The 13,250-nt window shown below is 35.4% G+C and overlaps 1 protein-coding gene across 2 annotated transcripts in view; it reads right to left on the bottom strand.

The window, feature by feature from the left end:
• Positions 1-11,874: 11,874 nt before the first annotated feature.
• Positions 11,875-13,250, bottom strand: part of LOC129565532 (prostatic acid phosphatase-like) — a 6,040-nt gene continuing 4,664 nt past the window's right edge. The window contains exons 2-5 of one of the 2 annotated variants that reach the window (XM_055440514.1): positions 13,004-13,151; positions 12,647-12,947; positions 12,331-12,580; positions 11,875-12,218 (exon numbers count right to left, since the gene is read on the bottom strand). In XM_055440514.1, the coding sequence (XP_055296489.1) occupies positions 12,000-12,218; positions 12,331-12,580; positions 12,647-12,947; positions 13,004-13,151 (918 nt within the window). In that variant the 3' untranslated portion in view covers positions 11,875-11,999. Of the gene's footprint in view, positions 12,253-12,330; positions 12,581-12,646; positions 12,948-13,003; positions 13,152-13,250 lie in introns of both variants that reach the window. The other variant, XM_055440515.1, reaches the window with a different exon arrangement.

Raw genomic sequence — 13,250 nt, 5'->3', positions numbered from 1 at the left:
AATTTGGGGGGGGGGGGGGCAGCGTAACGTACCTTTAGACTTGGGGTTTTGTTCTACAATAATCAATCTGGCCTAAAAAAAAGTGTGAATACGAAAATCAACTTCTAATCGGCTCATCGAAACCGAATTTTGTCAAATTTTGAGTATCTAATTTAGAGGAAATGGTCTTTTTTGGCTTTCGCCTTTTTTCACACTCTTTTTCGCTTCAAATAAATCTAAAGCATATGGTCACCGCATATTCTATAATCGTTGAAACCATTGAATTGTGCATTGATATTGTTGTCAAGTGCTTCGGAATAAAAAATGAAAGGCAGACGACAGCAACCGATTCAGCCCAATGTATTCGTACAGGCATCGTTTGTTGGCATTGCCAAATGGAATTTCTATTTTTCCCTTATTTAATTATTCTCAACTGAATAAATAATTAATTCGTATAAAAATAAATCGACAAGGACAAAAGGGTGAGCGGTTGCTTTGATTTCGGTCCATTTGCGATTGGTGTGACGCAGAAAAAATGAACTGTGTTCATCAAACGAACGATCCGTACTGAATTGGAAAATGTATTATTATAAGCAAGAAAAATGCCGAAATTCAGCAGACCGAATAGAGTGTTATGTGCTCCAACACCTCATCATACACAAAGTGCTAACCCCAAATCTCAATACACAAGAAGCCACACATACAAATGTTGCAATGTGAAATTTCGATTTCATCGCCCAGCAAAATGGTGTGAATGAAGAGAACGAGAGAGAAAACGTGACTGCTCATTCAAATCTACCCATAATTCGATTAGGATTCAATCCTTTTTCATCATATGCTCTCCTACTCATTCAGTTCACATATTTTAACACATATAAATAGCAATGCGAAAAACCGCAATTGCGCTGCACACGAACGAACGAACGAAGGAATGAAGGAACGAATGAATGTGTGCGAATGGAGTGAAAAAAGGTATAGAAATGTCTTTTTACAGTTCAACGATTTTTTCGAATTCATTGAACAATAACGGATGTGCGTGTGCATTCGATATATTCCGATTTTTCTGATTTCGCGTATCGATACACGCGCATTTCACTCCATTCCAACAGATAAAACATTCTCCTAAACAATTCACACCTCTTTCGCACCGCACCTGAGTAACGGCTTGTTTTCGTCACATTCAAATCAATTGATGAATACAAACAATGTGGAAATCAATTTTTACCTTTCATTGATTTATTTGGTCTTTGCATATATTTAGAATGCAGTGGACTTTGTCACATTCACATTAATTCCTTTTTTAAACGATTAAAATTTTGCTAAAATTATTATTGTTAGTATATATTACTGGTGTTGTTAAAAGTTTTTCTCGAAAGTCATATATATAGCTTAGAGCGAAAATATCATACAGAAATGTTGCACGGAAAAATTTCACAAATAGAGAAGCTTTATTTTTTTAATCAAATAGGGGAGAGACACAAAACTTAAATGAGTAAAATTAGAACATTATTCAACGATAATAGGAAAAATAGAAGAAATTAGCAGTCAATGACAGATAGCTGAAGATATATGCTGAGCATAGAAACTCAGCAAGCTGAGATTGGGATATTTTGACTTTGTGACGTGCTATTCAAACAAATTTATGATGGAGGGGAGTTTGGAACACATTTTCCATTACACTCTGTGACTCCATCAACACTCAACCAAAATTTCACATAAATTTGCACGAATAGCAAGTCACAAAATCCAAACATATATCCTCAGCTATCTGTCATTGGCTGGAAATTAGTGAGTTTTGTTTGCCAATGTTAACGCTTCTGGAGATATTGTTTATTGTTTACAAAATAGTCCCGTTAGGTCTTCCATAAGCGTTGTATTGATAGTGTAATATGCTCTGCAAGCGATTTTACTAGAAATAATAGCACAATATTAGCACTTTTGCACCAAAACTAGAAAAATTATAATTAGAGGACATAAAGCAAAAAATATATAAAATTGAATGTAACTAGACTCTAATAGAATTTGTGTCTCGCCTCTAGAATAGGGAAGCTATGTGGTGTCAAATAGAACAGCTATGCTATAGCTTTGACACCAAATAGCTGTTCCATTTGATACCAAATATTCCCCATTTGACAGAAAAAAAGCTTCTCTATTTGATAATTTCTCTATTTGTGACACATTTCCGCGCAACATTTCTGTATCACGTTACTTCAAGCATTTCAATACATACATACAGTACATGTTACATATAAATTGCGTTCAGATATCAAATGAATTTCGTGAGAGCAGTTATAAATTATATTTGCAATGCGCATAAAATCAAAAGCATGTGAGCTTATTATAGTGGTTTAATCTACGTATTAAGATGGAAATGTTTTGATTAACCCTTTTTTTCTTCGGTTGGTTCGACAGTGTCGCATTCTTCCGCAGCCTTAACGGTATTTTTGGTTTACGACCTGCATTGTGATATACGAGCTGAAAGTGAATAGCCCTGGCGAAGTGTGAAATAATAATAAAAAACTCGGTGATACTCAATGAAGAAGCTCCAAGGAAGAGACTTAAAATGCCTCCACAATTGGCGAGGAAGTCAATTGGACCATAAAGTTCCGACCGTTTAATTGATATGAATTGACGTTCCTCGAAAAAAATGTTTAAACGAGCCGGTTGGCTGAAAATTAAAAAAAAGCGAACCAGAATAAAAAACCAATTATTGAAATGATCAGAGATTGCATATTTGCTGCTGAGAAGGCCTGAGTTGAGCTGAATTTGCTAACTCAGGCGCCTGAAGCGTTATTTTAACGCATTCACAGTACAAAATTCATATGACCTCTAGTCGAATGCCTTGGCAAATCTACAGGGCATATGAATTTTGTACTGTGAATGCGTTAAAATAACGCTTCAGGCGCCTGAGTTAGCAAATTCAGCTCAGCTCAGGCCTTCTCAGCAGCAAATATGCAATCTCTGGAAAGATTAAGTGTATACTACAAACTCAAACATGGATCATACTCATACATACAATGACTCATTCAATTTTCCAGTTCGTGTTGATTTCGTTTCGCTGAATTTATTTTCTAAAATTTCCACGTTGTAATCGATTGAATTGCATGCAGGCAAACAATTGTAGCCGTTGGAAATAGTTTCAGTGTTATCCAAATTATCATGAACATCTTTTTGAAGCATTTTATATTCAACTGCAAGATTATATACAACGGATAGCAACAGTTCCACACATTGAAGTAACGTTATCTCCTTTAGTATTGGGAAAATTGGAAATCAGTGTCCTTTCATAGTGATCAATTAAAAGTGGTAGAAGTCATATGCAAAATACTAGGAAATCAATTGACTTACTTTGTGAAACTCACGCAACCGCATTCACTTCTTGTGGAATTGGCGAGGAACTCCAGCTCACAATTGCGCTGTGTTATACACACAAAATCAAAGTTCAAAAGGGTTTGGAGCATGAAACAAAATCTGGTAGAAAAGTGAAGGCAAAAATATTTCACGAACAAACAAAGTGTGATTGCAAAAAAAAAAAATGCGCGGAAAAAATTGGCGCCAACAGGCAAAAATATTCTATGGGCTAAAGAATTGGAACTTTTTACTTGCGCTTGCTCACGAAATGCCTTCCAGCTAAAGAGGATTTGAAATCAGTAAAATGTGTTGCCAGAAAATCAAAATAAAAGTACTTTTTGTCGAACTCTTGCGGTGGACACGAAGAAGTTTGTTTCAGATTCTTCTTGCAATGCTTGCAAGTATCCAGTTCATCTTTGAATAGGGCAATTAAATCTATAGCTATAAATGAATTAGCCAATGAACTACGTGGACGATTTCCAACTGGAAAAACCAAAGAAAGTGATTTGAAATTCGTGAAAAATTTCATTCGAAAATTCCAAACATTATCATCACAGTCGAAGAAGAAATATTTGAATCCGAATATGAACATCAGGCGAATGTATAAGGAATATCCGTTGGTGTATGAATTTAGGAAAAAAAAGGTGTCTGAATGGAAATTTCGACATGTTTTCAATACGTCTTTAAATTTGGCATTTCACCCAAAGAAAGTGGACACTTGTCGTAAATGTTCAAATGACAAATTCAAAGCTGAAATAAATTCTGAACGAACAAATACTGTAGAAAAACGTTATGCAACAAAGACGTCACCATTGGCAAATAGTGAAAAATACAAAGAAAAACTTCATAGAAACTCGAAATTTGGCGCGTGATGATACCAATAAAATTGAAATGTTTACATTCGATTTGCAAAGAGCTCTTGAACTACCTTCGATTACAACTAGTGAAGCCTTTTATCGCAGACAATTATGGGTGCATAATAATTTATGTATACTTGATGAAAAACGTGATGTGGCATACATGTATATTTGGGTCAGGTCAATTGCATCGCATGGCGCCCAAGAGATCTCGTCGTGCTTATTAAAACATTTCCAAAATTGTGTGCCCTCGGAAACAGAAAAAATATTACTCTACAGCGATGCATGTCCCGGACAAATCCGCGATATAGAACCGACATTAATGTTAAAAAAATGTCTTGATTCGTGGCCACACAGTGCACTAAAATCAATCGAACAGTGGTTTTTCGTCAGCGGCCATAGCTACAATGGCTGCGACCGTGCATTCGGGCTAATAGAGAGACAAAAAGTAAAAACCAAATCAAAATTCACTCCTGATCATTGGGTTAATATTATTGCACAAGCTAACAAAAATGAACCAAAATTCACGGTGATTAAAATGGAAATGGAGATTTTTTTCTTCAGAACAAATCGAAAATGCGATTACAAACCGAAAGACGGCCATGAATGGCGAAAAAGTGAATTGGCTAAACATGCAGAAAATCGTCAACCCATTTGAAATTACAATCGAAAGATATGACACATCTTCTCCGGTTCAAATTCATCTACACAAAAGATGTAAAGCCGGCCGAGCAATATCTTCGTTCTCGAATTATGACCTGCTGTCACTGTACACAAAGTATCGACCAATAAAACGAAAAAAGTACGACGATTTGATGAAGCTGTTGGAATACGTTCCCCCGGAATTTCGTGCCTTTTATAAAGGATTGCACAGTGATTATGGAAATAGACCAAAAAAGAAGCATAAAATAATATTAGACTCAAGTGATGAAGAGAATGAAGAAGTGAATGAAGTGAATACGTGTGGTCGGTCGAGCGGTCGAAATCAGAAGAGAACTTTGACATAAGAGAAACGAATCAAGTGACTGTGTGACAACCACAAGTGAGCTGCTCATGCACACACGCATTCACTGATGTGAATCCGAGTGTGTGTGTGTGTGTGGCTGACACTTCTCGTTAAATTCTAACGTTAGGATGTGCTCGCCACAACATCCATTCGATTAAATGAAATTCGATCCCTGACATGCTACATTGAAGTAATAAAAAAACACAGTTTATGACGTTGATTTTTTTCTCTATAAACAAAAACATAATTTGTATTGGCCATAATGCTTTTTCTGTTTTGTTTTGTTTTGATTTGATTTGATTTTTTTTCTTGCATGAAAGAGGAATTTACTGGCTGAAAGATGTGAGTATGAGTCATGGCTTCTTAAACCGATAAGTGTATCAGAAGTTCTGATTTGCTTTGCATTGCAACAGTACTTTCTATTGATTTTACACTGTTTATGCACAGTGAGTCTTGTTTTTTCAAACTAAAAAATGCAAAATGAACAGAGCAATCGAAAAAATATAACAAAGAAGCAATATGCGAAAGAACCAAACATGAAAAATTATTTCGTAAAAACGCAACATGAATTTGCGCCACACTGAAGCGCTTCATAAGAATGCTGTAGCAACCAGAGCTCATGTGACATTCATGCCGACTGGAGATTCATGTTGCGTTCTTACGAAATAATTTTTCATGTTTGGTTCTTGATATAACAGATCTGTATTCCCATTTTTATGCTCAGCGATACATGTAATGAAGCGAAATTTGGCTAATCCCATTTTTATAATCAACAACATATGTATATGTATATATATTACATGATGACCCTTCATCACGCATTGAACGAAAAAGTACTCTTAAAGTAATCATTACACATGCTGCCCAATGGGCCAATTCAGTTTTACATTTTTCTCAAATCTAGTTTTTCGTTTCTTTCTTATTTTTTCGTTACATTATTCTTGTTTGCTAAATAAGTATTTACTATAATATTCTTTGAAATCTACGTAATCACCTATGTTGCGAATTTCTTCTTGAATTTTGTTCCACAAAGTTGGACCACTTATAAAAAGGAGGTTTTCTGAAAATTACTTTTCGGTTTTCGAACTAAATTAGATGCACACGTATAGCTGTTGTTTTTTCATTCCATCTGAATAAATACAAAAGTGGTGTGTTGGGCTAAAACCATATTCGAAAATGATTATTCGTTTATTGTGCGACGTTTCGCTCTTGTTAGCAGCATCATCAGGCTGGAGAACAAAAATGTACACAAAAAACAATGAGTAAGTTTTAAAACAATTGGCAACAGCCGAAACTAACCAAATTATGAACCAGTTACATCTGAATTTAAAATGTTTTCGAACGTATTCCATTTTTTTCTATCAATTTCCACAAATTTTATCAGCTACACGTGTCGATCAAAGGAATTTTGTTATTGAGCTTCATTGAATGTTTGAACATGATTACACTATTCAACAACAAGAAACAACCACAGGGAAGAAAACTTCTTTCCAAGGGATTTGGGCCACTTTATCCAAATCTGGAGCGTTAGTTTTGCTTTGGCATGTCTAGATTATTGCGGTGTCCGTATCAGATTTGGATTGAGTGTCTCCTCTTTTTGGGGGAAAATTTTTCTTTGAAATTGGTTGCATTTGTGTTAGCCGACCTCAATTCGTAAATTCCATAACTGAAAAATACCACAATTCATCGATTATACGTTGCATGGCATGTGTTAGTTATTGGTGTATGAATGGTATAAAAGAGGCAGGACCGCATAGGGAAGACCAAACGAATTCAAAGTATCTCTTCTCAAAGAGTACAAGAAAGTTCTCTACTATCATTGTGCAATAGGTCAAAACTCTATTTGGTCGGCAAATTAAAATGAATCTACTACACGGTTTGTTTTCGGTGCTATTTATCGTTGAATTTTTAGTTTTTTTCTTTTCTTTTATGATTTTCACTTTTATCCAATAAAATACAATATTTCTGTAGAGCTGAAAGGAAACACGAAATTTCTTTTTCTAGGAACTCCAAGGCAAACGTAAGACAAATTTTGTTTTCGTACACGCTTTTTATGATTCGAAAAGATTTTTTCTGACTTCTATAATATTCAATTCGAAAGTACTTCCGCAAAAAACCGATCGATTTCTGCCCTATGGAAAAAATCTTTTCAGAGGTCGCCTTAGTGCTCCGATTCGTGTTTCATTTTAGCAAACATCAACAACTACACAGATTTTACGTTGTTCCTCACACAGAGATACACAAACACCAATGCAGTGTCCGCATTCATTATATCTTTCGGCATCTGTCTTTCTCTGTATCATCTATAGTGATGCGTAATACAGAATATAAACGATAGTGCAATATGATCGATTGTCTCTTTCGCACTTCAATGTGCGTGCGTAATACGGTATAACCGACGCTTGAGTGAAGGATGACCAATACGTATTGAAATGAATTGGTTATCTATTTGTATTGCCATTGCTCACAGTGATGCTCACTGCTCACGGTTGTATGAAAAAGGCAACAAGTCATATTGTAGCATCTAACAATTTTCGTACGACGGACCAACACAAATTATTCAGAAAAATTAAACGCAGTATTTCATACAGACGCCGTATCGTTGTTTACATGTTTTGAGCGTGTTGCTTTGTGTGTGCTCGCACACTGTGCGAGTGTAAAGTATTTGAAATCTTATAATTGAGAACCAAAACCCAACGGTATGTTGTTGACCAATATACACTCGCAATAGCAGCGATGCAATAGAATTTAGCCACAGTACACACCGGTCGCAACTGTGAAAAGAGTGAGGATTCGTCTGTATATGTGTTGTATAAAGCCTGATTTGTTGTTATGGACATGCGGCGCCTCTTTCGGGATAATTTTGATACCGAAATTGTTTCGGAGGTTCTTTCAACTTTTTTTCTAATGGACAGATGGCTTTTTCTCGCAAGCTCTTCTTAAGGGCGAAGTGATTAAAAACATGTCACAGGCAAAGTTTGTAGCTGGAATCCATATCCCCGCAAGTAAGTCTGCTTTAGAATCATTTTCATTTTTTTTTCGTGTGAATTTTTGTCCGAAAAATTCAAATATTCTATCAATTTTGCTAGGGGCTGACCACGCCTCTGTTAATTGAAAATAATACCAGATTTTATCATTTTTTTCAAACAATATATTTATTTACAAGTGTGACATTTTTCGAACTTTCTCCAGAAACGTTTCACTGCAAATGATAACTTTCAATTGTGCGTTGTTATCAAAACGAATATGCATTTCTGTCGGTTTACTGTCAGAAAATTCATAACATTGTGGTGGTTAAAAATATCGTTCATAGTGGATTATAGATTTAGTCAAATATTTGAGTCAACATACAGATGGTATTAAAACTGAATGATAGAAACGAATTTTATAGATGAAAAATTCTCGGTTCCCCCCCTAACCATTTTGTGTGTGTGTGTGTGTTCATTTTTTCTTTGAATATTATTGCTTGTACTGAAAATGAAACGATTTTATTACAAAATATTTGCATGAATACAAAGACCATCCAAATGATCCTAATAGAAACATTACGCGTAGGTGTACCGCATTTATTCTGTCGAAAACGGAAATTATCACGAATGCCCATTGTGTGGATGACGCTCCATATGTTTATGTGGTAGCTGGTACGAAAGTTGTATCAGATGCAAACCAGAAATTTAAAATCAAAGTCGAAAAAGAGAACATTGCATGTCACCCACATTATAGTCATTTGATTGTTGGTGCATTTGATATTACCAAAATTACACTGAAAACGCCGTTAGAATTCAGCGATACCGTTGGCAGTATTGAACTCGTGGACAAGGATTACAAATTGAATAACCCATCAGAAGTGGTCACTGCCTATGGATATGGCGTGTTGAACAACACCTGACCATCGATATTGAGGCGTTGCGATGCGAACTATATGTCTGATCTCAAACGAGCCAACACATTTAACATAAGTCAGACTTTGTACTTTACAACTGGTGAAGCTACGAATGATGGCAAAATTATTACACACGGCGATTCGGGTGGACCAGTCGTTTCAAAAACAAATGGCAAAATAGTGGGGATAACAGTGGGTACAAATGGAACAACAGGTGGCCGCGGAGCATTCCTTCCAATTACTATATTTCTTGATTTTATTTGTGACCCAAAGGTATCTTATCACAATGCCCCAATTTTTATTCTCAACAACGCAAACAAAATCATTTTTTACATTAATTTCAGAGCGTGAAACCAATTCCACCTCCGCTTACACCTAAAGAAGCTAAATTTATAGCCGATATAACGGCACCGGGAAGTAAGTGTGCATTCAAAATTCGAACTAAATCAAACCGTTTTTAACGTCACTTTTTTTATATTTTAAATAGAGGAGAGGCAAAGCAGAGATGACTTAAGCGCACCCGAGTATTTTTGTTGTATTTTCGTTCTACTTTAGCTTTTTGGCCAGGATTTTTTTTAAATAATATTTTGTGTAACATAACGAAGAAGAGCTTACATTTTCTGCCCCCGGTATTCGCATTGTGTAGTCATATGCACCTAGTAATCACGCGCATTGGCTCAATTTCGCAATATTACGCAATTTCTACTTTTGGGGATTTTTTCTTCATATTTTACTAATATAAATGTGGTTTTTCAAAAACTGTATAACGAAGAAAAAAACAAAAAAACAACACAAATACTCGAGTGCGCTGTAGCGCACTTGGGTGCGCTAAAGTCATCTCTGGGCAAAAGTGGAGATTTCTCATGATTTATAGTATAAATATTCATTCTGAGATGTTTTTCTATTACAGAATTTCTTACTGCCTTCAAGAGTAAATATGCCGATGCTGACGAAGATTTTCAAATACAATTTAATGCAATCATTTTGTCGGAAACGGAGATTTTGACCTGTGCGCATAGTGTGCTCGGCGCCCCATATGTCTACGTAATCGTTAATAAACTATCAAGAAATGCGACAAAACTTAAAGTCACTGAAGACCAGATAGAAATTCATGAGAAATACGCACTGTCGGGATTCGCATTTGACATTTCCAAGATTACACTTAAAGAACCGTTGGAGTTCAACGATAACGTTGGCAGCATCGATTTGGTGGACAAAGATTACAAAATGAATGACCCGTTCAAAATGGTCACTGTCTACGGCGATGTGATATTGGATGGAACATTGAGAACGAGGCGTTATGATACAAAGTATTTGGATGGCGCCAAATGCAAACCGAAAGTGCCCCTCATATTTGATGCAAATCATTTGATGTGTTACACTTTAGATGAAAGCATGGGAACTCCCGCTACGTTTGGAGGTCCAATGATTTCGAAAAAGAATAACAAACTCGTGAGCATGACCATAATTCGTTCGCGTGGTAAGCCAGTTATTTTTCAACCAATTGCACCGTTGCTTGATTAGATCCGGAAGCCAAAGGTGAGACGTAATCGAAAAAGAAAAATGGCTTGAAAAAAAGGGGTTTTAGGGGCCTGAAAAAGCTGAATACCGTCTCTTTTTTTGTCCCTGTCATTTGATGTTCAACAAAAGAACCAAATAAATTTGAAAATTTTTAGAAAAATGCATTTTATTTTTCATTAGCCCAAGCGCAGTTATATGATTATCTAAAATAATTGCGATATATATTGCAACGAGGTTTTTATACAAACTTCCCATGTAGACGGCCGCCACACAGGCGAAAATCGAAAAAAAAGTGTAAATCAAGACCACAGATCGTTGCTTCGCTCCGTTCTGCGTTCTTGAAGCTTGTAAATTTAAGGGGTTTAAATAATTTGATGTTTCTCATCAAATTATTATCGTAAGCACTACATGGAATGTAGTTTTAATCGTTTAGGCGTAATTGCTTAGCTTGAAATAAAAAATATGGATATTAAAATGAATAAATTTACGGTCCAAAAACTCTCTCTTAAAATTTTCTTAGGAAAAAAACAACTACAGTAGCCTACATTCCATGTAGTGCTAAAAATGTCAAAACTATAATTTCAACATTGCAATCATACAATTGGCACCCATAGAACGAAGGAACAACTTATGGGCTCTATGAGAATGATTGTATTATGACACTTTTTGAGCATGGAAAATGTGCGGCTACAAAATTACAGATAAAACATTATCATTTAGTTGATTACATCTAGTAATGCATAGTTTTAGGGCGCATGACGTAGGACATAAAACATTATCCGAGCATGATATTACGTGATATTAACGACGAAAAAACTCTTAATAGTTTTGATTCACCCATTATGAATCGTAATTTTCTACGAAAAATATAGATTTTGATAGAACAGCAATATTCTTAAATCAATAGATACTTGCTGTGTTTTTTCATAGAAATTTTCGATATTTTTGTTTGTTGAATAGTTACCTTTTGCAATTCAAATGCGATGCATGTTCATGCCGTTTTTCTTACAAACAAGTTACAAAGAAGCAAGATTTCCTTTAAATGAAACATAAATGTTGGTCGCTTGAAAATGAATCGTGATGAATCTGAATTGAGAAATTATATTTCACATTAATTAAGAAGATATATGTATAGATGATTAACTGATAAGCACTGATGAAGGCTAAATACCTACTTGTTAATTGGCGTCAATCAAAAAAAAAACAACCATTTAAAAAAACATTTATGTTTACATCATTCTGTAAAAAAGGAGCCAAACAATGAAACGCCTTGCATCTATCAAATCTAAAAGCGATGAAAATTATTCCTCTTTATTTTAATTAAACTCCATAAAATTGCTCTATCAAAAACGATTTCTGCATTTTGTTTTTTCAAAAACACACGCAACACTGTGACATTTCTTCAAGGCAAACTACATTCGGTATCACGGTCGCCTGGAATGATTTCACTATACGCAGCATAAAACTGGTCTAACGAACATTTTTCTCCACATTTCGGAATATTCATTGGCAAAAGATGTTCCTCTTCGGCGTTTCGGTAGAAGAATTGAAAGTAACTTTCATTTTTTTCTGTTTTATACAGCTCGAAATGTAAGCTCGATGCATAATTTGGTAAATGTAACTGGAAAAATCGAATCTGTAGTAAAGTGTGTCTTCTAATTTCAAAATATCAAAAGAACATAAAAGCAAATATCTAGTTATACACATTTATACTAAACATCAATGAAAAATACCTTAAAAAGCCCTAGAGTATTCAACATGTTTGAAATCATTAAATCGTGAGATGAATATAGCCAGAGAGAACGATCTGGGGACAGTGTTGCGTTGATCTTCTGCGTGAATCGCTCGAGCATTTCTTTTATCAAAAACCCGGTTCGAAGGCGAGCCAATTGTGGTGTTGCTGAACCCATTTGAAAGTAAAATTTTGCCATATATTCCATTATTCCATTCGGTTCAATTGCTTTTTGTGCCCATGCTGCTAGTCTGCAGATAAATTGTGTCGCTTTTTCAACGCAAAAGTGACAGCTTAAAATGAATTAAGGTACTAACGATTTGTTGTGCAAATTCTCAATGTAAAGTGTGTTGTACAAGAGAGAAGCATCGCCGATCGTTTTAATATCCGATCCGCACATTTTCGACCAAAATTTCAACAATTGTTGATATTTTGTTTGGAGTTTTTGCACTTCGGGCGAATTTTTTATATACTCTTGGAAAACGGCATCATACTTTGAGCAGTTCTTTGGCCCATATAACACATAATCAGCTATCAATGGTATTGTATGCACTGGTATCGGCTGCCAGTTAGAAATATCCTCATTCCAGATGTCATCTCCAGTTGGTGGATACAAACCTATGAATATAAACCTTTATAAATCTGCTATACGGATATAAACCTATACAATATACCTGCTAGGTTCACCAAAGCACTCATAATCGTTCGATCGTAATCTGTTGATCGAACATACACTTTATCTGGTGAATACTTATCGCCAATGAGTTTATTGTATCGTCTCTTGAGAAATTGGCCCAGCTTGTATTCCTGTTGCTTTCCTTTCTGTAAATTGATTTCCAATGAATGAGTTATCGAGACAATAAACAAAACTTAAAATGTATTTTGAATTCGTTTTACTCAATACTGAATTAACGTAAATGC

Source organism: Sitodiplosis mosellana, unplaced genomic scaffold, assembly GCF_009176505.1.
Source record: "Sitodiplosis mosellana isolate CC-2019 unplaced genomic scaffold, AAFC_SMos_1.0 Smas_scaffold_3, whole genome shotgun sequence".
In the NCBI taxonomy this organism is placed as follows: domain Eukaryota; kingdom Metazoa; phylum Arthropoda; class Insecta; order Diptera; family Cecidomyiidae; genus Sitodiplosis; species Sitodiplosis mosellana.
The sequence above is the reverse complement of the archived record's forward strand: the minus strand, read 5'-3'. Positions and strand labels throughout refer to the sequence as shown.